Source organism: Bactrocera oleae, chromosome 2 (assembly GCF_042242935.1).
Source record: "Bactrocera oleae isolate idBacOlea1 chromosome 2, idBacOlea1, whole genome shotgun sequence".
NCBI lineage: Eukaryota > Metazoa > Arthropoda > Insecta > Diptera > Tephritidae > Bactrocera > Bactrocera oleae.
Window position 1 is genome coordinate 19,543,209 of NC_091536.1, and position 24,400 is coordinate 19,567,608.

Below are 24,400 nucleotides of genomic sequence, written 5' to 3' on the forward strand. Positions count from 1 at the left end.
TAAGTTTGACAAATTTGATTAATTGCCACTAGAACATTTCAATTTCTATTCTAATGAAATTGATCATTTGTTCAGATAAATTGCTATTTAGCTAGTTATGGATCCGCTTTTAAAATATAAAAAAAGTTGGCAGTCTGGTTGCTAATTTTGCTTTGATGTCATGTTCCGTGATATGTTGACGTTTAATGAAATAGTTTTAATACAAAATTACAAAAACAAAATTGTTAAATTGCTGTGTAGGCAAATCAGTTGTATATATATTTTTAATATTTAAAGAAATATGGATTTAACCTTATTAATAGGCATAGCAACGGCGCTGCTAGTAATAATAATTGGATTGTGGATTTTCCAAAGGAAATCAAAAGGAGGTATGTGATGTGTTATAATAGTGATTTTGAATAGGCTTGTTAAAATTCATAAACATTCGCAGACAAAACGGATAAGCCTGCACAACGAGGAGTTCCGGTGAGAGCACAAGAGGGTATTCCAAGACGTGCCCAGATAGCACGAAATCAGCGTAACCGTTTGCGTCAAAACGCTGCAGCAGCTGCAGCCGCAGATCAGGCAGCTGCATTAGATCATGCTTTAGAAGCGAACGACAACGAAGAAGATGGAGATGACGAGGAAATTTCATCTGGGCCGATGTTGGATGAGAAAATGGGCGCCAAGAAACGTGCGAAAATGGAAGCAAAAGAACAAAAGCGAATAATGCGGGAGCAAGAATTAAAACAACGTGAGGAGCGTAAAGTCAAGGAAGCTAAACTTGAAGTGGAACGAAAACAACAGGAAGAACGTGAGGAGGAAGTGGAACGTAAAGCAGCAGAAGCAGAGCGTTTGGCACGAGAAGAACGTGAACGCAAGGAGCATGAGGAGTACCTAAAAATTAAAGAAGCATTTAAAATTGAAGAAGAAGGTTTTGAGGAGGCCGAAGACGCAGAAAAAGAGCAACTTTTACAAGATTTTATACAATATATTAAAGATAACAAAGTAATTGTTTTGGAAGATTTGGCAATGGAATTTAAACTGAAAACTCAACAAGTAATCGATCGTATACAGGACTTGCAAGCGAATGGCACATTAACGGGTGTGATCGATGATCGTGGAAAGTTCATATACGTATCACAAGAAGAATTGCTTGAAGTAGCAAAATTCATAAGACAGCGGGGGCGCGTGTCTATAGCAGAGCTGGCTGAAAGTAGCAACAATCTAATTAATTTGACACCTGTTTCGAGTGCTTAATATATACTTCAAAGAAGTTCAACAAATTTAATAGTGTAATTTTACTGTTTAATTCGCATATAACAGACTTTTATGTAAATTTTGAACAAAATTCAATGTACATATGATCAATTTTAATGTAACATGAATTCTTACAAAAATATGTACCTACAAACGAGATGTATAAAACAAATTAGTTTGTTAATCCGACATATTCGCATCGTCATCGTCCATATCCATGTCATCGTCGTCCTCGTCTTCGCTTGTTTCATCGGGGTCGGTAGCTTGTAATTGACATTTGGGGCATTGACATACAAAAATATAGTTTTCCTTAAGAACCTACAAAGGTATTTAACAATTTTTTCATTATAGGTACAATACTTCTATAAATTTACTTACTTTTTGTCTCGAATGTCTGCTGCGCTCCAGCTGGCACTCATCCAAGTAAGATATGCAAATTTCTTCACCAACTTGTATAGGTGCCACCGCTTTCAACACAACTATGTCGTTTGAATAGGGAAAAGTCGAATGAGCGTTTGGTACGCAACTGTGGTTAATCTTGCTTTGAAGTAGATAAAGTCCTGCACCTTCAGTGTTTAGAAATTCGCCCGCGACTTTAGTGAATACATATATGTGTGAAATAATATTACAAAATTTAACAAATAATTTATTGTTGTTAACTTACATTCTCCCACTTTATTGTAAATATCATCAATATATTCGTCAAGTTTTGATTTATCACCTTCAGGCATTGGTAAATCGCTCACTTTTTTTACCCATTCCGCTAACGGACTCGTCGCGATGCCCTGACTGTTTGTGCCAATCATACCCATTAATGTCTTAAAAGCCTCGGCGTTAGTGAACTAAAAGCAAATGCTTGAAAATATTTTCAACAGTATGCGAGAACATTTCACTTACAGCAGCTAATTCCTCGTCGGCAAATGCTCTGCAAAATGCCACAAAAAGTTCTTCCATTTGTTGTTCAAAGTGTTCACCCAACATTTTGTGATATATTTTTTGTTCTGTATTTACTATTAGGGATTGGAAGGATTGAAGAGACTGGAGAAAGTCTTCTTTGCTGTGACTTTGTTTATACATGGCCATTAAACGAACAATTAACATAATTGTACCAGTTTCCGGCGGATAATGCATTTTTCTGAAAGTATTGAAAACATTGAAAAGGGTAATTTGCATATTATTCGTTTACACTTACTTCCATATTTCATTCAATGCATTTATTGCGTGTGTGTCGTCTGTATGAAATGCACCCATACAAGCAACTCGATGGTACTTATTTAAAGCCTCCATACGACAATCCTCGGAACAGTATCGAACTTTACAATTGGGGCATTGTGTAAATTGTTGCAACCATGGTGTTGTTGGATCATATTCCGGCAAAGGCACTACTAATGCATTGTTATTCGCCAAACGACGCACATTTTCTACAACTGTTTCTAATGGTCGCATACAGTGATCACATGCTTTGTATCCATAAGCAGCATTCCAAGAAAACTGTCGTGATACAAAAGGCTCCTCTTCGAAAATAGTTTCACCAACAGCGAACGCTTTTGTCGAAATCATAGATCGTCCCTAAATAGTAATAATAAAATTAAGTATTAAATTTATTTCACACAGAGATACAACATTCGTAGCAGCATTTTTTAGACATTTTTCTAGTGAGGAAAGCTGAGCTCCTTGAAAGCGCAATATAAACAAACATCTCTTTTGAACGCGTGTTCTAGACAATCAATTTTCCCTTCTGCTGCTTTTACATTTAAATTTTGAACGCAAATTACACACCTTGCCAGGAATTTCTTTAATTTCGAATGAATACATGGCTTTAACTTCTCGAAAATACTCCTTCCTGTATTGGAATCTCAAACGTGCTGATTAGTTGACTATAATCCGGTGACATTGTTTTGATTACTTCAATTGCGAAAACGTGTGTTACATTACACAGGGTGACAACGATTTCTTAAAATTGTGCTGGATAAGAAATTGTTATTTAGTACGGCATTTATTTTCACAAACACGTAGTTCAGTGTTGGTAATTAGCTTTAGATATAATAATATGTATTTTTAACTTATATATCGAGTGTACCTCTTCCCACCTTAATGTATGGAAAAATGGTCTCGATTTGGCATCTCTAATAATAGCAACGCATATAACACCGTTCAGCCAGAGAACGTAAATTCTTCAAAGTTCTCTGATTGAATCATTGGTAACGCTGGAGAACGTTCAAATTTGTTAACATTTTTCATCTAACAAACTGTTTCCTTCAAAGAGTTTAAAGGTGATCAAAGATGATTCAGCTTCGAGTTACGAGGCGCACCGCAATTAAACTTTTTCCGAAAATTTGATAGAATATGTTTCAAAAGGCATGCTATAATTTGCCATTTGCTTCGCCCAAAACAACGAAAACAATATTGAGGACTGGCTCTATCATCATAATTTAATGTATAATGGGAATAAATGCTTTTCTTTGAAAATAGTAAAGGAATAATTTCCCCCACTAAGGATGATAGAAATGCTAAGGCGAGATAGTTGTACAATATATTGTCCTGCCTGTTGACGACATCAAACTAATAAGACCTATGTATGTATAAAAAACTAAATAAAATTATTGAGAAAATATTTGTTTTTATTTACAATAAACCAACAACTCAAAGCATTTTCCGAAAAATAACCGTTTTTTATTTTTTAGCAGAAACAAAGAAATATATGTACAAGTATATCTTCACGCTTTTTGGAAAGAATATTTAGTAATTTATTTATTTCCTTTTGTTGCTTTTAGTTTTATGCACCACCCGCAAATACTACAATACTCTACTATTTTCTCAAATGTTTTTAATTTTTATTCAAATAAAAGTTTTTGCTTGCATTGTTATTATGTATTATTAATAGTATTCGCTTACATACATCAGTAATTCAATATTTTAAAACTTCTTTTCTTTTATTGAACTTTATAATTATAATAGCAGTAATCATAATTACATTAATTAATAATTATATTTAAAAATAATCATAGTAATCATAATTGAATTAGCAGTACATAATAATATTTAATAATAATAGTTTAATAGTAATATTTTATATAAAAAGTACCATCAAGTTTTTGTTTTATTTTTATTTTGCTTGTTTGTTTAATTGTAATAAAAACATACGTAACATTCCTTCCAACTATTACATTACATAATAAACGTACGGATGCTTACTCTGCACTTTGTTTTCTCCATTTGCTTTTGCTTCCGCTATTAAAAACTACATATTAATTGTATGGTGGTTAAGCTGCTGCTTTAATTGGTATGAAATCTTTGTTTCGGTATTTGTTTGAAATTAATTGGTTCTTTTTATTTATTTATTTATTTTGTTTTTTATTAGATAAGATGATGTTAATTGTGTTTTTATTAGCTTTTTACGATTTTATTTATGTTTGTATGTGTTGCAAACAAATTTGTATATATGCCTGCATGTAAGTATGTATATTTGTATGTGTATGTATTTGTAATGTGGGAAGCTTGTTAGTTACAAATTTTCTTTTGTCTGCCTTTCTTGTCCAACTAAGACGCATATTTACTTACAACTGATAGCAACTAATAATTTATCCGTTATCTGCATTATAGAATATCATAATTCTCTTTATTGACTTTTTATCGTACAAGCCTTTGTTTTATTTTACTTTGCTTTATTGTTTTGCAATAATTTCTACTTAAGTTTAAAAAAAACACACTAATTTTCCTTCATATAATTATAAGAGGTTTGCAGAACCCTATCAAAAAAGCTTGATTATTACACTTGCCTTGCCAGCGTTTAATATGTGTGTGCATGTGTGTGACTATGCGTCAACACGAAGCCTTTGCGAAGCTATTTTCGTGGCTCAAAAGTTATTGCACCAACATTCGCTGATCGCTCGAGTGTCAGCGACTCACTCTCTCACAGCGTTGGCAGCAGTTTGCACACACAATTAAGCCAATGCATTCAAAAAATCTAAACACCCACCTAGAATGTTTGTTTTTTCTTTTATATTAGTAAGGCTTTGAAGCATTCATAGCAACGTTCAAGTTTATCAAATATATTGTTTGTTTGTTTGTAATGCGCTGACTAAAAACGCATACTTAAATATATGTATGTATGTATATAATATATGTTTGTTTGTAGCTTGAAATATTAATGTATAATTAAAAAAAAAACAAATTTATTCACTAACAAGCGCCATCTCGCGTGCCGTCGTTGTTGGCATGCCACCCAACGCTGAGGCTGCCGAAGCGGCCGTTTCCAACTCTCTGTCATCATCCGCTGACGCGCCGAGTGATTTCTTCAGATCCACAAATTGTCCAGTCACGACATCATCATCATTATCACTTAACTGATCGGCATCGTCTACAGGATCTTCTTCCGCCTCGGCGGCAAAGGACACTTCAGCGGTATTACTACTATCACCATTTTGCTTTTGTGTTGAGGCGTCAATCTCCTCATTCGATTCGCTTTTAATTTCATCACTGTTCGTGTTAGCGACAGTTACTTCACCCATTGGTGGCGCCGATGTGTGCGCTGTTGTTGTCGCCAATGCTGGCTCCTCTTCGGGTATATCATCAATAATACTACGACTGCCCGATGATTTTGTATCGGCATCTTCGTCATCGGACGACTTGCGTCGCAAGATGGGATCTGAGGCGCGTAATGAATTTTCAGAGTTACCTAAACCTTCGCCACTTGGACGTAAAACCAGGTACAACAGTATATCCGATAGTGAAATAATACCAATCACTTTCTGATTCTCATCAACAACGACGAGACGATGCACTTCGGCGCGCACAATGCGCTCCATAATTGTATAGAGCGTCTCATCTAAGCGACAATTGTGCACACCTTCGAACCATTCGTTGCGGTGTTCGTTTGCTTTGCGTAGCGAGACATCTAAATCATTGTAGGTCTTCTCGGCGGCCAAGTTCTGCAAAAAAATTAAATACAGTGTAAAGTTAGTGCAATTTTAGTAAATAAATATATATGGTATGTATATACAAGTTGGCGAATTTAGCAAATAAATGATTTATTTAAAATAATAACAAAATAATAATATTTGACGCGCATATAATTGAAATATTCCAGGAAAAGAGCGAACAAAGTCGGTAACATAGCTTAAAGCTTACAAATACAGTTAATAAATATACTAACTATAATTTTCGCGTTTTCTGTTATATGAAACTTTATGCATCCCTCTGTGTGCATACATTTAAATAATTTACTTGTATCACCTTATTGCGAGATAAGAATTTAATGTAATCCAAATACTTACAATTACGTCAAATTTCGCGTAAATATCTACAAGCCGTCCTTCGGAGTCGACTAAAGGCAAAGCTGATACTCGTCGCTCCACAAACTTCTTCAACGCCATTATAATGCTTGTGTTCTCGTCCGCAGTCTCAATATTGTCGTATGTGCCGATCCTTAAATCACGCAAGGTCTTTTGCATATACGAGGGCTTTGGTAATTCGTTAATCTAAAAGTAAAACAAAATTCAGTATTAGTTTGAAAATAAACAGCAAAATAAAATAACAATGAATTGAGTGGAGTTGAATAGAGTTTAATTGGCAGGTTAAGTTTTAATCAATTTGGCGTACATTTTAGGTTGCTACTACAAAAGCAATTTCAAGCTATGATTTGTTAACAAAGTATGGTAACACTTGAGTTGTGTCCGCAAATTGGAGTATATTATACTCGCATAACCTTAAATCTTCATTATTATCTTCTAATAATCTCCAAAACAATTATACTTACATATAAGAAGAGGAACCTCAGTATGCGTTTATGTGTTAATATATACAAAACATTGCCCGTCGCTGGATCAATGACTGGTAATCGATGGATACGATTGTGTATGAGAATTTTAATGGCATCATAGAGTGAAGCATCCGGACTGATGCTAACCAATGGCATAACCTGATTGTGCAGCACATCTGTAAAGTGGTAATAAAGTGTAAAATAAGTTAGACATACATATATAATATGTAAATATTGTCAACACTTACTTCGCCATGTGTCCAATTTGTGCTCCTCCAATTGTTCCATTGATGCATTTGGTGACTTATAATACATTTGTAGAATCTTTATAAAATCGGTTATGGTTAACATGCCAACAAATTGTTGTTTTTGTGAATCCCAGAGCGGTGCTGCACGTACACCATTATAGACGAGTGCATAGAAAGCTTTCTTCACCAGCAATTGTGTATCGAATACAACCAATTTAGCTGAGGTTGGTATTAGATCATAGCACTTATGGAACCGGAAGAATTTCACGAATATTTGTGAGTCGTCTTCTTCTGCAAAAAAAAAAAAGGAAAAAAATAGTAAATAAAATGTAGAAAAAGCTTATATTAAATAATTGCAGATAAATAACGAGTTTTCATTTGTACAATATATTGCACAATATTTGTGTTTTACAGAAACAGAAAAACGACCAAACAAAAAAAAAACGGTAATGGGTTCGAATTTACGTGCAAATTTGGCACGCCACCTCGGCAGCCTTGCTTATATCTATTTTGCGAACGTTTTATGCTGCAACAACAGCAACAAAAATATAAAAGCGATACCCATTTCTTATTATATATTAATAAAGTAAATAGCGAATACAAGCTACAATTTAGTGAAAAAATAAAAATCGTATACGTAGTTAAATCAATAATTTAATATGAAGTTAAATTTTGATGATATACCAACATAACATAATTATTTTTAAATTAAATATGCATAAAATTATATAAATTGTCTATTTTTTGAAAATGACATGCTAAATTCATAGCTTTTTCTAAAACAAAATTATGCAAATTTCTTAATTTGAAAAAATTAAATTATGCGGAAATTTTTCTTCATTTTTCATTTCTTTAATATATTACTTTTTATTTTATAATTTAAATTTTTGTCTGTATTTTGAAATATTATAAATTTATCACAAAACTATAAAGCTTTTAACTTTATATAATTTTCTTTTGTTTATTTGTTTGCCTACTTACTGCAAGATTACTTTTTAAACCTATAATCATTTCTTTTCCACTCAAAAAATATATTTCCTTCATTTAACTATTTTTTTTGTATTCCCATTGTTTTCACACGCTCCCACCTGTTTTGAGTAATTGCCCCAAACATTTCTTCCATCTCTCCGATACCGTTTCAAATTCCTTTATACTATCTAACGGATAGTATTGCTGCGCCCACCAAAGATCCGTGGACTTTGAGCCACCACCGACTTCCAGACGACCAGCATGATTGGAATAGAAATGAAGTTGTAACATGCGGGCGAAGATTATATACCTAACGGTAAATTAAATATCAGCAACACTGCAACGACAATTGCCAGCTGCTGCGTGAATTTCGCTTTTGGCCAGTGTAAAATGTGGAAATGTTGCGCGTTAAATGCGCAACAATGTTGCCAGCGTGTTGCGCGAGAGTGTTTGTTGCGGCGTTTAATGTGTTTACTTTTCGTTGTTGATGTTTTTGTGGAGAAAAATTATTATGTATTGGCTGGCGCATTACCGTTGATTTGATTTGAAGAAATTTCAATGTGTTTTTTACTTTAAAAAATTCTGTAGCTATTGAAAATTGTTTTTGAAATCAATTTTGTTGTACTTTTTTTTTTAATTTAATGTTGCATGTGTTTTTTGACGCAACGCCGCTCACTTTCAGCACTTTTTTGTAATTTTTATGTGGTCATACAGTTTTGTTTATTATTATTAAACGTTTATATGTTGTTGTCTTTGCGCTTTAATTAAAATGAAATTGGATATAGCAGCGCTTGGAGTCTAGGCGTAAATTTCATAGCAGATTGTTTTAATTATTGTATTTTATTAACATACTGATGTATTTACGTTTTTATTGAGTGTGCTGTATTGATAGCCAGAATAAGGTTTTCATAAAGTAGTAATCGAGAAAGAAAAGTAAACAAAATTTTAAGTTCGTGATATTGCTGTTAATAACTGAATGCAGAAAGTCTCACCAACAAAAAATCCAAATAAAATGAAATAAAACCAAAAACAAAACAAAAATGTAAATAATTTATTAAGTGAAAATCGTAATTAAATTTTTTTCACCGATCTACCCGCACCAAAGCGCCAAAGTCAGAAATTAAACAAAAAAAAAACATATAAATAAACCTGTCTTTCGCTCTATTTGCCATGAAAATTGTGTGTGGCATTAACACACTATAATTAACAACTCTATAAACAAATATGTACGTAATTTATTTATGTATTTTTATTTCAATTAACATCATTACGCTCAGACGTCAACTGACAGCAACCGAAAAGCATATGTCAAAACCAACAATAAACAATTCAGCACCTAGTTGCAGCAGTTGTACTTGTACTAACATAAAAACATACCAATATACTCGTATAAATATGCAATAACATGGGGGTATACTTATTATTATTATTTTTTGCAAAATTTTTTTTCGTCTTTTTCTACCCATTGTCGGTGCATCGCGCATAGTCCCATGAAAATGAAGTACAATTTATTTTAACAATATACAGCTTGACAAAATGAAAATGAGCAACCAAGTTTTATATGGCACACGCTAGGGATCAACACAATATGCAATTGCACACAACAACAAACATTACTGAACAAGTAGCAGCAGACGTAATGTAATGGGCGGCGCAATAAATAAAAAGTTAGGTATAAAGCAAACAATGCTTGGGATAGTGGGAGATTTTAAAAATTTATTTAAAACAAAAATTATAAATAAGAGATTCGCTAATGCCGGAACCAGATTACCTAGATTATATGTTAGGTACATATGTATGTTTTTAAAGTCGCTTCGATCTCCGACTTCTAGTTTGCTATATTTGAGCATTGCTTGCTAGTCAACAACATGTAGGTAAAAGCAACAACACATTTATCCAGTTAAATTTTATAAAATATTTGTTCGTTCACTAAGGTTTGGCCAAAGGCTAAATACAACCAAAGCGAGAGTTACCACAAGTGTAGACGGCCTGTTAGATAATGGCAATATTTGAAAAATTAACCGTTACATTTCTGGTCTATATTGTCTGGTGTGGCTTTAACTGTTAAAGTAAACTGCGGTTTTAGTGTTTTCTACGAAGTAATCTACTTCCTTGACAGCTTGCAATAACTTTGTAAGCCTTCTTTTCATTTGTGCTGAAATAAATACTTTTTTGCATTTTAATTTTTGTTATTATCTTCAAATGAATACCAACCTATTTTAAGGACAGAACCTATTTTAAGGATAGAATCGGTTGAATATTTAAATTAAGACTGCGAATTTGTTACAATTTTGTACGATTTTAATTACACAGCTCGTCAACTGCAATGCAAACCGACTTGCCGACTGTATTAATTAAGTACATGACTGGCATAGGCGCTAGGTTGCGAAAGATTAAAAATCTCAAAAAAATAAATAGCAAAGTAGTAGCTCGGTAGCCTAGTATTTCTCAAAAAAAAAAAAAAAACTGTGCATAAAATTTTTTCAGCCGTTCGAAGATGGCTTGCTGGTTGCAGAACTTTAAATTTATTGCATAGCGCATAACTCCCACGACACAAATTTGAGTAAAATTCGACCAAGCCTCTACAAAAGTTATAAGTGTTAATTATTTTCCACATAATAATAAAAAAAATTCAGAGAGAGCAACATTTCATAAATGAAGATTTTCAAAGATTTCTTTTTTTTATTTTGAACGAAACGAAATTGAAATTTTTTAAGTGACTGGAAAATATTATTTCCGCATTATCAAGCAATAAACACCAGTCATCTGCGTCAATTAACATTAAACCGAATGCATTTTACGCATGTTTTTCTAAAAGTATTGTACTTACATACGAACATGACTACATACATGGATATGTGTATGCCTGACACCCACATTACGCCCGTTCGACGATTTTCAAACAAACACTGTTTAAATTTTAATCAAATGTGCATTTTAATTATTTTTGCTGGGTAAGCACGCCATGCGGTTTTCTGGTTATCGCTAAATAAATTAGGCAAATAGTTTTGTAAAATTTATTTTGGCAACCAAACAATGTATTGGACAAAGCAACGGAAGCCAGAAGAGAATCCCTCGCATATAAACACCAGACGAAAGCAAATACAAACGTATTTATATGCATTTGTACATATGCACGTATGTATATAAGAGATAGTCAAAGTTCTAAATAAGATATAAATGCAAATAAAAATGCGACCAACGCACAGTGCGCCAGATATTGTTCTCCATGGGGAGATATATATATCTATAACATATTAGCTTATATGGTATGGCATACGATTCTCGTATATAGATACATAGAACTATAATAAATTTTGCATAGCCGTCAAAATTATTGCAATTAACTACTCAAATAAATCTGATGTGGTAATTACACGTCTGTACATCCATCAATAATTTTTTTTGCCGCTCCTGCGCGCAATTTATATAATAAATTAGAAAATAAAATGTTGATACATACATACATAACATAAAATCATATACTCATATTTATAGGTTGTAAATCAGTTACAGACACATATTACCGTATTTATCTTTTGGTAATTACTTAAATTTGTATTCTAATATTATTAATTTATTCAACACAATTTCAATTAAATTGGTATATAAAAATAAAATATTAATATTGTAAAAAAAAATAAATAAAATAATCAATATGATAATGAAAAAATGTCAATCCAAAATTTTTTAGCTATCGCCCTTTCATGCCATTTTTAATTTAATCAGCCAAATATGTATGGTATTTGCATATTTCTGGTTCGCTTTCAACTTGTCTGCATTGACTTTTTAGAATTTTTTGTTGTTGATTTTGCCTTTGGACAAATCAATTCATCAATTAAAATAACTTTTTTTGATTATTTGCTCAAACTGACAGTTTTTTATTTTGAGCATGAGAGAGAAGCAGTAAATTATTTAACAAAATAACATGCGATATATTTTTCATCTAATTGAGTTTGCAGAAGAAATATAGTGAAACAAATAAATTCATTGCAAACTGATTTTAATCGATTTTAGTTTGAATTGTCTACTACAAATGGCTAACTTAAAATGTTTTACAATATTTTGTAATAATATGTTTAGTAGCTTAAGTAATTCTGAACAGTAAAACTGAAAAATCGTGTAAAAAATTAATTAAAAGCATAGATCTAAAAACACTGCAAAAAAAAAAATCGTAAGAAATGAGATCGAATAAAATTTCTTTTTTTTAATTTTTTTTTATAATAAATTTTTTTTTTTACATTTTATCTTTGATTAAGAAATTAAACAAAAAAAAAAACTGTATAAACATCCCAGATTAAAGTGAAATTTTGGCACACACGCCACGAGCAAGTATTTTGAAAACGAAATAAAATTGGTCCATAAAAAACACAAACACCAATGGAATTAAACCATAAAAATTATACTCGTATAGGCAATAATATTAAAAAATGGATCTTTAAAATTACGTAAAAGAAGTAAATAAATATAAAAATTAGAAAATTAAAACTAATTGTGTCTTCAAAAATAATATGAAAAAGCAAAAAATGCAGGAAAATCAAATATTTCGTTCTTTATGTTCACACGCTGCTTTTTAAGCGCGCACATACCTACCTATGTATGGATATAAATACATATACATATGTATGTGATTTTATAGGTAGTTGTGTATAGTATACAACTATATGTATAGTATGCTTGTAAATAGATGATGATGCATACTTGCGGGTGTATAAGCAATATTCTACGCTATCAATGCTTTAGCTATAACATAAGCCAAAAAATACAAGATTCTGATAGAAAGTAGGTGCTGCCAAAAACACACCCACCACTCGACATGGCGTAGGCAACGTGTCTAGCGAGAAAAAAAAACAACTGTTAAATGTGTTAAAAGAACATATATATCAAGCTTAGCAATATGATATATCAAGCGAAAAATGAGCGAAAGTTGTAGTTCTTGTATTATAAATTCAGGATAAAGAAAGCACATACAACCGTTTCGTTTTCTAAAGTTCGAATGAGCAAAAATATGGAAAATTGGCTAAGGAAAATAAGAGAAATTTTGCTAAGGTTTTCCATAAAATTTGAGCAGAATTCTTGATATCTACTCGGACAATCGATAAAGTCGATCGTTATATACAATATTATGTTTGAGTTGAGTGCCGGCAACTGCTTTGGACTTTTTTTTTAATAAAATTTTTTTTACTATTTTATTAGTGTTTTTTATTATTTTAATTTTTTTTTACTTTTTTCGGTTTTAACTTTTACACAACATTCGCTTTTTACAAGCATTTTTTATTTAATTTTTGTTTTTAAATTTTATTAATTAGCTCTTCGTTTGTGTTTTTGTTTTCGTTTTCGTTTGGCACAAAGGGGTGAAGGTTATTGTTGTTGTTATCTATTAGTCTTTGTCATTTACGAAATATTTCGCAAATTCAGACAAACAGTTCATGGTGTTTAAAATGTAAGCTTTTCATTTAACTACACTTTTAGTTCAACACACAACTTAGCGATCCGCTTGATTGGTTCAGCAGGTGAATCTAATTTATTTATTACAGACAAATGTTATTTATTTTTATTTTTTTTGTTTAATTTTTTAGTAATGCACTTCATTGTGTTTCTAATGATGCATGTATTCTTGTAGAATTTTCATATTTTTTTAGCATAATCAGCGAGTTAAAATTTGGAATTCTCCTTCTGCAACAAGCGAAAGCGATTTTAGAAGTAATTTAAGTGTAACTCTGTAACTGTATAAGATTATGAAAACATATATACTGAAATTTATTTTTCAAAACAAAACATGTTTTTAAATATTGTATCATTATCACTACACCAGCTTTCTATTTCGCATATCTTTTTATTTATTTTCGATTTATCCACGGTAATTGGCATTATAGGGCTCTACTTTTCTTTAAGACAATTTCCATTTTTCTTATTTATAAACACCAAATTTCCATGGTTTTCACAATTGAGTTAGACGTCATCGCCGCTGTCACTGTAACATACATATGTACTTTCGCTCAGCCTTTTTGCTTTTCACCCATAATTTCTGTGCTAATTTACGTTTGTTTTTATCTATTTGCTGAAATAAATTTCGTTCTAAACGTCTCGAAATTTTATCACAGACTGACCAATAGATCACTACCATACATTTGTTGTAGTGCGCGCAAATTTTCACGATCATTTATAGATACTATTTTCCTCTATCAGCGCTCACAAACGCCGACAGCTTCGGCATTGGGGAAAATCCTCTACATCGATTTTCGTACAAAAACAAAACAAAACAAAAAGATGAAATTGCAAATTGTTGAAGAAATAGGGGCAGCAGGCCAACAGCGCTCACAATACTGAAGGTGTGTGAATTGAGTGATCTTGATATTTTTGAAAATTTTCTCACGAAAAATAGTACAAAGCGATTGTGTTTTTAGAGAAAAGGCTACGATAATTTTGAACTCATTAGCGTAGCAAAAGAATGAAAACACTCACCGAAAAGCTGAATAAAAGAAAAAAGAAATTGAGTTGCTACAATTTTTGCGGCAATTAAAATTCGAGTGAGGCTAGGATTTTATGTTACACAGAGTCAACAGTCAAGAGATACACTCAATGCGATGATCACTACAATAAATCTAGACGGACGATTAGACAAATGCAAGTGAAAAAAATTAGATGTATACTCGTATATATTGCATATATTTATACATCCACATATGTTTATATGCACGTATTTATACGAGTGTTTGAAACTGTTTATTATTGCAAAGTGTGCAAATATAAATCTCGGCGTTGCACATACTTATAGCTACACAAAAATAAGCGCCTATGTATAATAATTAATTGTCGCTGTTATTTATTGCGGCAAATTATAAGCTGTAAAAAGCAACCACATTTGGTGGTTGACAAAATAAATGTGCTGCCAAATGTGTGTAAAATGTCATTAAAAATTTATAAATGTCTACAAACATTTTTAAATAAAAGTATACAAAACTGCCAATATACATACATATATTGATGTATGTAAATAATAAATATGTACATATATACTTGTTTATTTACATGAACATTAAGGTGTACTTTTAATATGGACAGTACTTTGTGGCATATTTTAGCAGTTATTGTGGTTTCAATTCAAATGATTACGGTTTTGTTTTTGGCCAAAAAATCTTGAATAAGCATTGATGTGTGAGCTGGTGCAGTATCGTGATGCAGAATCCACGATTTGTTTTCCCACAATTCCGATCGTTTGAGCCGTATTGCTTCACGCAAACGTTTCATACTTTTTTTTTAGTATTCCTTATTAACTGTACGATCTTTTGGCAGGAACTCATGATGCACCCCACTGTTGTAATCAAAAAACAAAACAAAAAACAGTGAGCAAAACCTTCACATTTGATCGAACTTTGCGTGCCTTTTTCAGTCTTGGCTCATCCGGCAGCTTTCCTTCATAACCGTATACCCGCGTTTCGTCACCAGTTATGAACCGTTTGAGCAAACCTGGATCGTTGCTGACGTCATTCAACAACTAATGCGGTTTTGCTCAAAATTTGGTAAAAAAAATCGAAGAGCACACAAAAACGTGACTAACCTTTTCTGTTGTCAAAAACAAACTACTAATCGAAATTGTCGCCTAATGTAAGCGCATGATAAACATATGTGTCCGATTATAACAAAAAAAAAATATCGATAATCGAATGTACACAGCACGCGACAATCAAAATTCGCCTTTTCCTTTGAACACACCTCGTATATATATATACTTGTATATATATATTATGTACATAAAAATATTAAAGTTGCGTGATTATTTACTTTATTATTAATCAATATAATCATAGATTAAACTATTCAATTTCTTGATTAATGACAATTTTTGATTAAACAAACGTCAAAATACGCGAATAATTAAGATGATAATTGTTTTGGATTAACCAATAATGCCAAGTATATTTTGTTATTATTGTTTCTATTATTGCACTATTTACTATTAAAAAATATGCAAGTACTAAAAATGCATGAATAAATTTTATTTCAATTGATCTACATCATGCTACAGCCAATTAGGATTTAGACAAGCTTAGATTCAAATCTTTCACTTTCAGGAGAAAATCCCGGCATAATTAACAAACCTTACGAATACCTATAATATAAAACACATAAGTCTTCTAAGAATAATCAATAATACGGTGCAACAGCGTAAAAATATTCAAAATTATTTCTTATTTACGAAATATATATGTACATACTGATATACATATGTATGTATGATTTATCTATTTACAAGAGTGTGAAACGTTAAGGCGAAGAATTGTCTACAATAATAATAGGGGTGTGCCTGGGAGTGAAATTTGTTCATTTGCCAAAACCATGCTAATTAATTTATATATACAGCGCTAAGACATGTAATCAGATAATTGAATGCTAATGCGCCAACTGCCGGGTTACAATTACAAAATGTTTTTTGAATCACAATTTTTACACAAAAAAAGTTTTTTTGAGGAAGGTTTTATTCGGTATACATCTAGCGACTGCTTCCAAGGTGATTTGAGTACAATGGTAAGAGTTAAAGGCTTGGCAAAGCTTTTGTCTTTCCCCAATATACATAGCTCGCTATCAAAATGAAATCAAGATACTGCTCGTCGTTGGATAAAATAAAACAAAATTATATAAAATATCACTCTCCCAATAATTAAAATTATATATATAAAATTTAACTAAATGAGTCAACATTTTCATTATATTATATTTGTATTTCAATACTAAAACAATAAAAAAAGTTTCATAGCGTTTAATAATTCTTTTAGTATTCCTTATTAACTGTACGATCTTTTGACAGGAATTTTAATGAAAATTTACTTCTAAATGTCAATTTATTTCCCTCTTTTTGCGAATTGTAGTGCAAAAATAAAAAACATCTTCACTCCAACACATACAAATTTTCAGTGTTTGTTTTAAATAAATTTTTTAGATATTTTAAGCCCTCGACCGTTTGCAGAAACTAATCTTCGTACGACCACATATATATTTTGGATATATTTTGCGAAATATTAAATCTAAAATGAAATTATTAAAATATTTCGAGTATGAAAAATTTTATTTATATGCGACGTTTCGTTCGGCAGCCTGATTAATGTAAGCTATTCACTGTCAGTTGTCGACACAAGTCAAAGAATTTCCGTCGCTGCCAATGGTTAATCCGTAGCCGATATATTTATTGTTTTTTTTTTTGAAGGAGTGGCAAACACATATATTTGGCGATAAGCATGTTTAAAAAAATGCCTTACAACAAAAGCTACATGTATATATACAAGAAGTATGTATCAATTTAAGAAGTGTGCCGATACTTGGCATTTTGACAATGTGCCAGCGTAAAATATGAAATAAATAATAAAATATGTTAAAGCATAAAAAATTAATTTGTTAAAGTTTAATTTGTAAATTAATTCACATGATTATGAAATAGATATAATATTTTTTTGTTGCTTATATTAAACAGATTCTATCTACAGCTGTTGGTAGATGGTGTAATGAATACATTCCCTTATTTATAGCTATACCATGTATGTACATATGTATATATCTTAATTATACAAATATTGTAACGATTTTGGTTGATTGTTTTTTTGTTTTAAAACTTATTAGCAATTTTAAAGTTTTAAATTTTTATATTTTTTTAGTTACTTTTTATTTTATTAACCGTTTCTGCGTTTCTACGGAAGTGTGCTAATTATAAAATAAATATTTCGCTAGATACACAATGGCATTGTGTTTGTGTACGAATTTTTATACATACATATGTATGAACATTAAATTATTCAATTTTTTGTTGAACTTACCAAAATCGGAGAGGTTTACTTTTTCCAGAAATGGATCAGCGACCGGCAACTAAAAAACAAGTAAAAATAGATTATCCAGTGAATAGTAAAAATTTAAAATGATTTAAAATATTTTTTTCGTGTTTTTCGAGCGCAAAAGTTTTGACAATTACCTTTTTTTCTAGAATTCTTTTTCGAAAAGAGAAATCAATTTTTAAATCCTAGCATACTTTAACTTTTCTACATTAATCACTTAATTGCACAAATATGCTTTTACTGTTATGCTATAAAATGTATTTCTGACATTTTAGCACTTAACGTTTATTTCTTTACGTTTTGTGTTGTTCAGAAATTACTTCAAATACATACATATTTGCAAATATTGACTCCTCTAACGTCAGAAAATTTTTCCTAACCACTTAAAAACTGCTTGCTTCAACCCGATAAATGTTGAAACACTCAGTTGAAATGCCTTATAATTAAATTAACAAATTTTAAGTATTAGTACTTAATTAATATTTATATGCTAAAAACTAAAAGCAAATATTGCGCTGACGAAGTTCGAACATAAAACTTACATGGCATTTTTAACAAAATAGTAGTGAACATGCGTTGCAAATTAATGCGAAAATTCGTGTATTTATAGCTACTAATACAATTTTAAAGTTTTAAACTGTTTGTTGTTTTTAGATAATTCGTATATAGAAAGTTTAAGAGTTCACTGCCAAATATATGGTATTTATATATATATTATTATTAAAGGGGCTTAAAGAATGTCTTTAGCTCCATGTCAACGGCAGTCGGTTCTACATAACCGAAATGGATCCGCACTTTTATTATTCCAAAAATTCCCAAGTCGGCAGCATTCTAGAAAAATTTTGGAAACGTTTATTGCTACAATAATAACAACAATATTGTATTCAGATTGAATATAATATTCAAATTAGCATACATTGATCTACTTTGGAAACAACCATTAAAATAAATAAATGTTTTTTTCCTTAATTTTTTATTTATAGCTGTTCCACACTTTTTTTTTGCAACTTCGAATGAAAATTCTGACTTCAACTTCAAAAATTTGTATAAGATACGACGGTAGCAAATTTTTTACACCATACAGTTCAATGCAAAAACTAATCCTAAAACATTTTTCACTAACGCAGTGCAAAACCGATGTTTTGTTAGATGCAGATTTATATTCAAGGTTTACCGCTGCACTGAATTCCATTCAATGACTTCATGAACGCGCTTCCATTCACAACAGGGAAATCAGACATACTTTTTCAGCGTACATCCAAATAAAAGCATATCGTATACCATATTATATGTCCGTCAGTCATATACATATGTATGAAAGAAATAATTTTTATTTTCCTAACTACATACTATAATTGCTTGTATACACATGACCGGAATAACTACACAATGAGCAATAATAAAGCGTAAAACGCCAGACGCAGAGAGAGATGCTATAACATACAAGTATTCGCATAGAGACAAGCCGGTGTACGTTGACGTGTAGTCAAGAGTTAGAGAGGAATTAAAAAAGTAATAACAAACTTAACACGATTACAAAGAAAATGAAAATTACCTAGAAAACCGTATAATGAGCAAATCAATAAGAGATGATAGAAGTGCGAAATTGTGCTTGACGTAAAACAATATTTATGGAGCCGGTGTTTTGAAGGTTGGTTGGAGACTAAAGTAGATCCATTAAATAATTTTCCTTTACATTTTTATTAAACAAGTTTCAAATATTCAGCGAACTCGTCTAGAAAAGTATGTAAAATACCACATAACGAAATATAAACCGTTCATATAAAGGTTTATATATTCTTACTAGGCTCATGTTAGATTGAAGGTTGGTATTTAAAAACGTGCTAAACTTGCCTCTCCCATACTATATATGTACATATGTACAACTACACGGTATATTCAAACTTGAGACCAATTTGGTGCGGAAGTTGGCACAAAAAGGGCACACCACCGAGTTAACTTACATGCTCTGCTCTCGTAAAGTGTGGGTGCAAATGTGTCTGCTTTTGGGGGTACTGCTCTGGGTATTGCTGTTCGTATTCCTGCTTTTTACACTGTCGTAAATATTCTTGATATTCACGATCGGTGAAATCACTGCGTCGTCGCACAAGTATACATTCTCGTACTGGTGAGCGTTCTGTGCTGGCCGTAGGTCGGCTGGTGGCAATCGATTCGCGTCTGTCTCTTACAAGTGGATGATGTAAACGCGACTTTTGTTGTGCCTTTTGTTCTTGTTGCTGTTGTTGATACTGTTTTGTACGCAATGCTGATTCGTACTGTTGTTGTTGTTGTTGTTGCAACCGCTGCCCACTTTGTATGCTTGTCGCCATTGTCGGAAGGCCTGTGACCAAACGATTATAACGCGTTGTACCCAAACTATTCCCAAAACTATTTAGATTTCGTGTGTGGTCGCGTCGGCTAACGTGATGTCGTGAATGCCGTGCACCGTCTGCTATATCCGCTGTATGGGCACCGAGGTAGTCGACGCTGTTGTCACCACCATTTTCATAGTCGTAGCCACCTATGGCATGTTCGTCACCGCCAAGCGTCGCCTCACCGGCTTCATCATCTAAGAGTATGGGTAAATGATGAAATTTTTTCTTGCGATTTATTGGCGAATTGCTGAGCGAGCGACCTTTCGCGCGCTGTTGCAATGCAGCGCGAATTAATGCTGACTTTTTTGTGGATGCTGTGCAGTAATCGGTGACAGGCAAATGATTGACACGTATCTCGGGTGGTGGTGGACGGAGCGGTGACTCGACGACAGAGCGACGACGAAACATTGTTGATATACTATATGTATATGTACGTATGTATGTATGTATGTATTTGTATATAACTATTTTTTAGTTGAAATCAACTTTTCAGTTTATACACTTTATAAAAAGTTGCTTTTTTAATAACTTGATTTGCGAATTATTATATATTAATTTGTTCGTCTTTGATATGCACTTTAAAACTTTTTTGAGTTTAAGGTCGGTATTAAAATAATTGGATCACGATATTGATAAAAGCATTTAACTGTCGGTGTTTTCGTTTTGAAATGTATTCAAATAGAAACAATTAACAGACAATTGATTTAAATATTTTTGAAATTATTTGATTATATTTAAAATATATCTATATGTAAGTATATTGGCACTGCACTTTTTTATTATTATTATATGTTTTTAATTTTATGTATACATTTTATATTTACATACATTTTTATGAAAATTATAATTATTTTTCATAATTTTTTTTTTGGTTATTTCTCCAAAAATGTAACTTTAACCACGTTTTCTTTACACACAAGCGCTTATTTATAAAATATAATTAATAAAAAAAAATAATAAATGCACTCCATACCAAGCAGTAAATCATTCATATTTTAGGCGTAGTAAAACAAAAAAAATTAAGTATAGCTCAACTCATTAGTATTATCTTTGTTTTCACTTCAATCTAAACTTTTTTACTATGGTTTTCAGTGGTTCAATTCTTATTCATATCCAAGTATGGATTAATTTGTTTAGTTTGTTATTTAAAACAAAAAATATATATATTTAAAAAATACGGACTAATTATGTCATATTACGAAATCATGTGTAAAGAAATTTCTTCCATTTAAGTACACTTATATTTGTACGTTTATGTACTTATGTACGAGCATACCTGCACGCACACTCATATGAATAAGTGTATGGAAATAGTAAATGTAAAACATTCGTAAATGCCTGCATATACATATTTATTTCAAACATTTTCCACTATTTTATTAACCTGTTTGCACTTTTTGCTTTCGAACTCTTCACTTCAAGTTTTTTTAGGCAAAATTGCCAAATCATATAAGCAAAAAATCAATTTTTTTGAACGTTTTCACTCCGTTAGTCAACCAGCGATCCCTCTAGAAAAACATAGAAAAACACAACCTTACGCTTGTAATCATCACTGGAAACTGCTTGACTATGGTAACTCGCTGCAACAGCGATCCAGCGAACTAGCTGCAAAAGCAATTACCTTATCGTTTCTTTGCTTTGTTGTTGTTGTTGTTTGGTTTGTTGCTGTTGTTGATTTTATAGAGCATAAACCCGTGTATTTGGAAGCAGTGCAGAAACCATCACTTATCGAGTAAATAATAAAACAACAAACAATCTAACGCAGCGAGTAAACAAAATCCAACGAATCGACATGTGAGAAAAACCATACAAATTTAGACGCTCATCAATTCCAGTGAGTGAGCGAATCTTTAGGGAATGAGCGTATGAACTAACCAATTGCACAAGAAAAAAAATTAAGTCATGCGATCGTGCAAACAGCTGGATGATGGCCAAAGCGACAACAATTGGTGGATGAGGGATTAACACCACTACAATAAAATTGTGCAGTAAATCCAACCAATACAGTAACAATTGTTTGGTGTGCTAAGACGTTAATAACAGTTTAAGCGAACTTTTAAGGCATTTGGAAAGTGACTAAATAAACCGAATGAATTAAAGGTGGACACTTGAATAATAGCTGACCAAGTTTTATTGCGGTTGTCATATTTACTCATAGAGTTATGAAGCGGTGAGAGAAAACTAGCAATTTTAATTACACATACATACACCAAACATAATGAATATATGTGTATGTGTTCGCTTTTGTTGTTATGAAGTGGGAAGAAAACAAACAGGTTTCTGAGAAGGGAAATAAAAATATGTATAAGCATTAATTGTTTTTATCGCACACAAAAATGCTGTAAAGTACTTGTACCTAACGTAGAGGTACTTGGTAAGTAAACAGTATAAAATTTGATTAACTCACCTATAGCGATATTGAAAAATAAAAAGCTATTGGTAGTAATGCTGAGAATGTGAAAAAACCAACAACTTCTATTGCCGTTTTATTTGATAATGAAGGCAATTTAGATACATACATACATATGTACGCGCATAATATACAGTCGAACCAAGTTAGGCGAGTAAGAAGTTCAAAGAATAGGAAAATATTTGTATGGCATGTAGTAGTATTTTGTGCTGTGACGTGTTTTCTTGAATGACTCAAAAGTAACTTAGTCAAATAATCAAAATTATATGCAAATGCATGCGCATTTATACAGACATACATACATATATACATATGTATATGCGTGTATTAAACACAAACTAAGAATAAAAATTGCTTTATTCTTGCTAATGCTGATTTTTGCTCTTTGGAATCATCGCAAAAGCACAACATAGGCAAATTCACGTAGGCATTGCTAGTTTGTTATTGTAGTTAAAAATTAAAATTAAATTCTTATCAATATTGAATTAAAGGATTTTGTTTTTTTGTATATTCCATTATTCTTTTTTTAGAGGTTTTTTTGCTGTTTCTACTATCTTCATTTTTATATTGTCTGTATAGTTATGCAATTTTGGATATATTAGTGCGGAACTTGACTGGCAAGTGTATAATTTTTAATTTTTAAAGTTTATCAGTGATTATTTGATTTTCGAACAATTTTAATGCTTTTATTATGTATTTCATGATCTCAGTTTTAAAATTTTATATATTAATTACATATTTGTTTTTATAAAATTACCTAATTTTTATTATTTTATTACAGTTAAAGCTGTTATTTAAATATTTCTATTTTCATTATGCATTGTAAATTAGCAAACATGGTGCTTAATTGAATTTTATACTTCAAAGCAAATTTTTCGTCCAATTCTGCGGCAACATAAAACTTATCTACAATCAACACACATTTATTTTGGGCACTTATTGTTTAATACTGCTAAACAAAGATGCTTTTGTCGTTTTTTATAATGTTAAATGTTTTGTTTGCCGTCACAATTGTGAAATGAGTAAAGAAATAAATTTAATTATCAAAGTCAATAGACATTCATTCATAATAGGCGGTTTTGGATAAGACTGTGCGCAAATTAAAAATCACAGAGTCAAGTTCTATGCTTACGACAGCAAGCGAAGGCTTAGCACACCAAGGTAAACCTCATAAAAATTAAAGGCAATAGAAATTGGGATGTTGATTCGAAATATAACCATAGTTATAAGTATATTCGTACGAGTCATGAGTGTAACAGTAATGACTTTCAACAATTTGTGAAATTTGATGGTTCATATCTCATACTTAGCAATTTTGTTTTTATCTTGATCAGTATTACGATTTTACTTTAGTATTATTATTTAGAAGGAAGAAAATATACTTAGTCGTAAGCTTTATACTTGTTTTTAATAAATTTTTTCTTTTTCAATTTGCTATTGCATTTTTCGAGTTTTATAATTATTTTCACTGAAATAACACATTTAATTTTTGTTTTTTTTTGCTAAAAATTATTAATTAAATTCAACTGAATATATAATATTAAAAATAACGTAAGGCAAAATATTGGCGGTAT

At 31.4% G+C, this 24,400-nt stretch overlaps 3 protein-coding genes and 2 long non-coding RNA genes across 11 annotated transcripts in view; 2 read left to right on the forward strand and 3 right to left on the reverse strand.

Moving 5' to 3' along the window:
- The first annotated feature begins 210 nt into the window (after positions 1 to 210).
- On the forward strand, positions 211 to 1,396 carry Ddrgk1 (DDRGK domain containing 1). The gene is made up of 2 exons (XM_014247854.3): positions 211 to 368; positions 431 to 1,396. Exons 1-2 carry the CDS (start codon positions 281 to 283, stop codon positions 1,237 to 1,239), a joined length of 897 nt encoding a protein of 298 aa, XP_014103329.2. The 5' UTR covers positions 211 to 280; the 3' UTR covers positions 1,240 to 1,396.
- Positions 1,266 to 3,169, reverse strand: Smyd5 (SET and MYND domain containing, class 5). The gene is made up of 6 exons (XM_014247853.3): positions 3,019 to 3,169; positions 2,432 to 2,808; positions 2,137 to 2,374; positions 1,904 to 2,081; positions 1,618 to 1,832; positions 1,266 to 1,557 (listed from the first exon to the last, which is right to left on the reverse strand). Exons 1-6 carry the CDS (start codon positions 3,052 to 3,054, stop codon positions 1,420 to 1,422), a joined length of 1,182 nt encoding a protein of 393 aa, XP_014103328.2. The 5' UTR covers positions 3,055 to 3,169; the 3' UTR covers positions 1,266 to 1,419.
- A 54-nt stretch (positions 3,170 to 3,223) lies between these two features.
- LOC118683729 (uncharacterized) lies at positions 3,224 to 3,905 on the forward strand. The gene is made up of 2 exons (XR_004979596.2): positions 3,224 to 3,440; positions 3,504 to 3,905. It is a non-coding gene; the product is annotated as an uncharacterized lncRNA (long non-coding RNA).
- Positions 3,906 to 3,943: 38 nt separating this feature from the next.
- SNF4Agamma (SNF4/AMP-activated protein kinase gamma subunit) overlaps positions 3,944 to 24,400 on the reverse strand; it is a 172,485-nt gene continuing 152,028 nt past the window's right edge. For 4 of the 7 annotated variants that reach the window (XM_036377791.2, XM_014247938.3, XM_014247935.3 and 1 more), the window contains 5 exons: positions 18,027 to 18,075; positions 7,249 to 7,539; positions 6,998 to 7,176; positions 6,516 to 6,719; positions 4,327 to 6,170 (listed from right to left, as the gene is read on the reverse strand). In XM_036377791.2, coding sequence (XP_036233684.2) covers positions 5,415 to 6,170; positions 6,516 to 6,719; positions 6,998 to 7,176; positions 7,249 to 7,539; positions 18,027 to 18,075 — 1,479 coding nt within the window. In that variant the 3' untranslated portion in view covers positions 4,327 to 5,414. Of the gene's footprint in view, positions 6,171 to 6,515; positions 6,720 to 6,997; positions 7,177 to 7,248; positions 7,540 to 8,336; positions 8,931 to 18,026; positions 18,076 to 20,005; positions 20,973 to 24,400 lie in introns of those variants that run through there. The other 3 variants (XM_036377793.2, XM_070110779.1, XM_036377796.2) reach the window with 3 other exon arrangements.
- On the reverse strand, positions 8,924 to 15,187 carry LOC138857624 (uncharacterized). The gene is made up of 3 exons (XR_011396794.1): positions 14,203 to 15,187; positions 9,082 to 9,097; positions 8,924 to 8,975 (listed from the first exon to the last, which is right to left on the reverse strand). It is a non-coding gene; the product is annotated as an uncharacterized lncRNA (long non-coding RNA).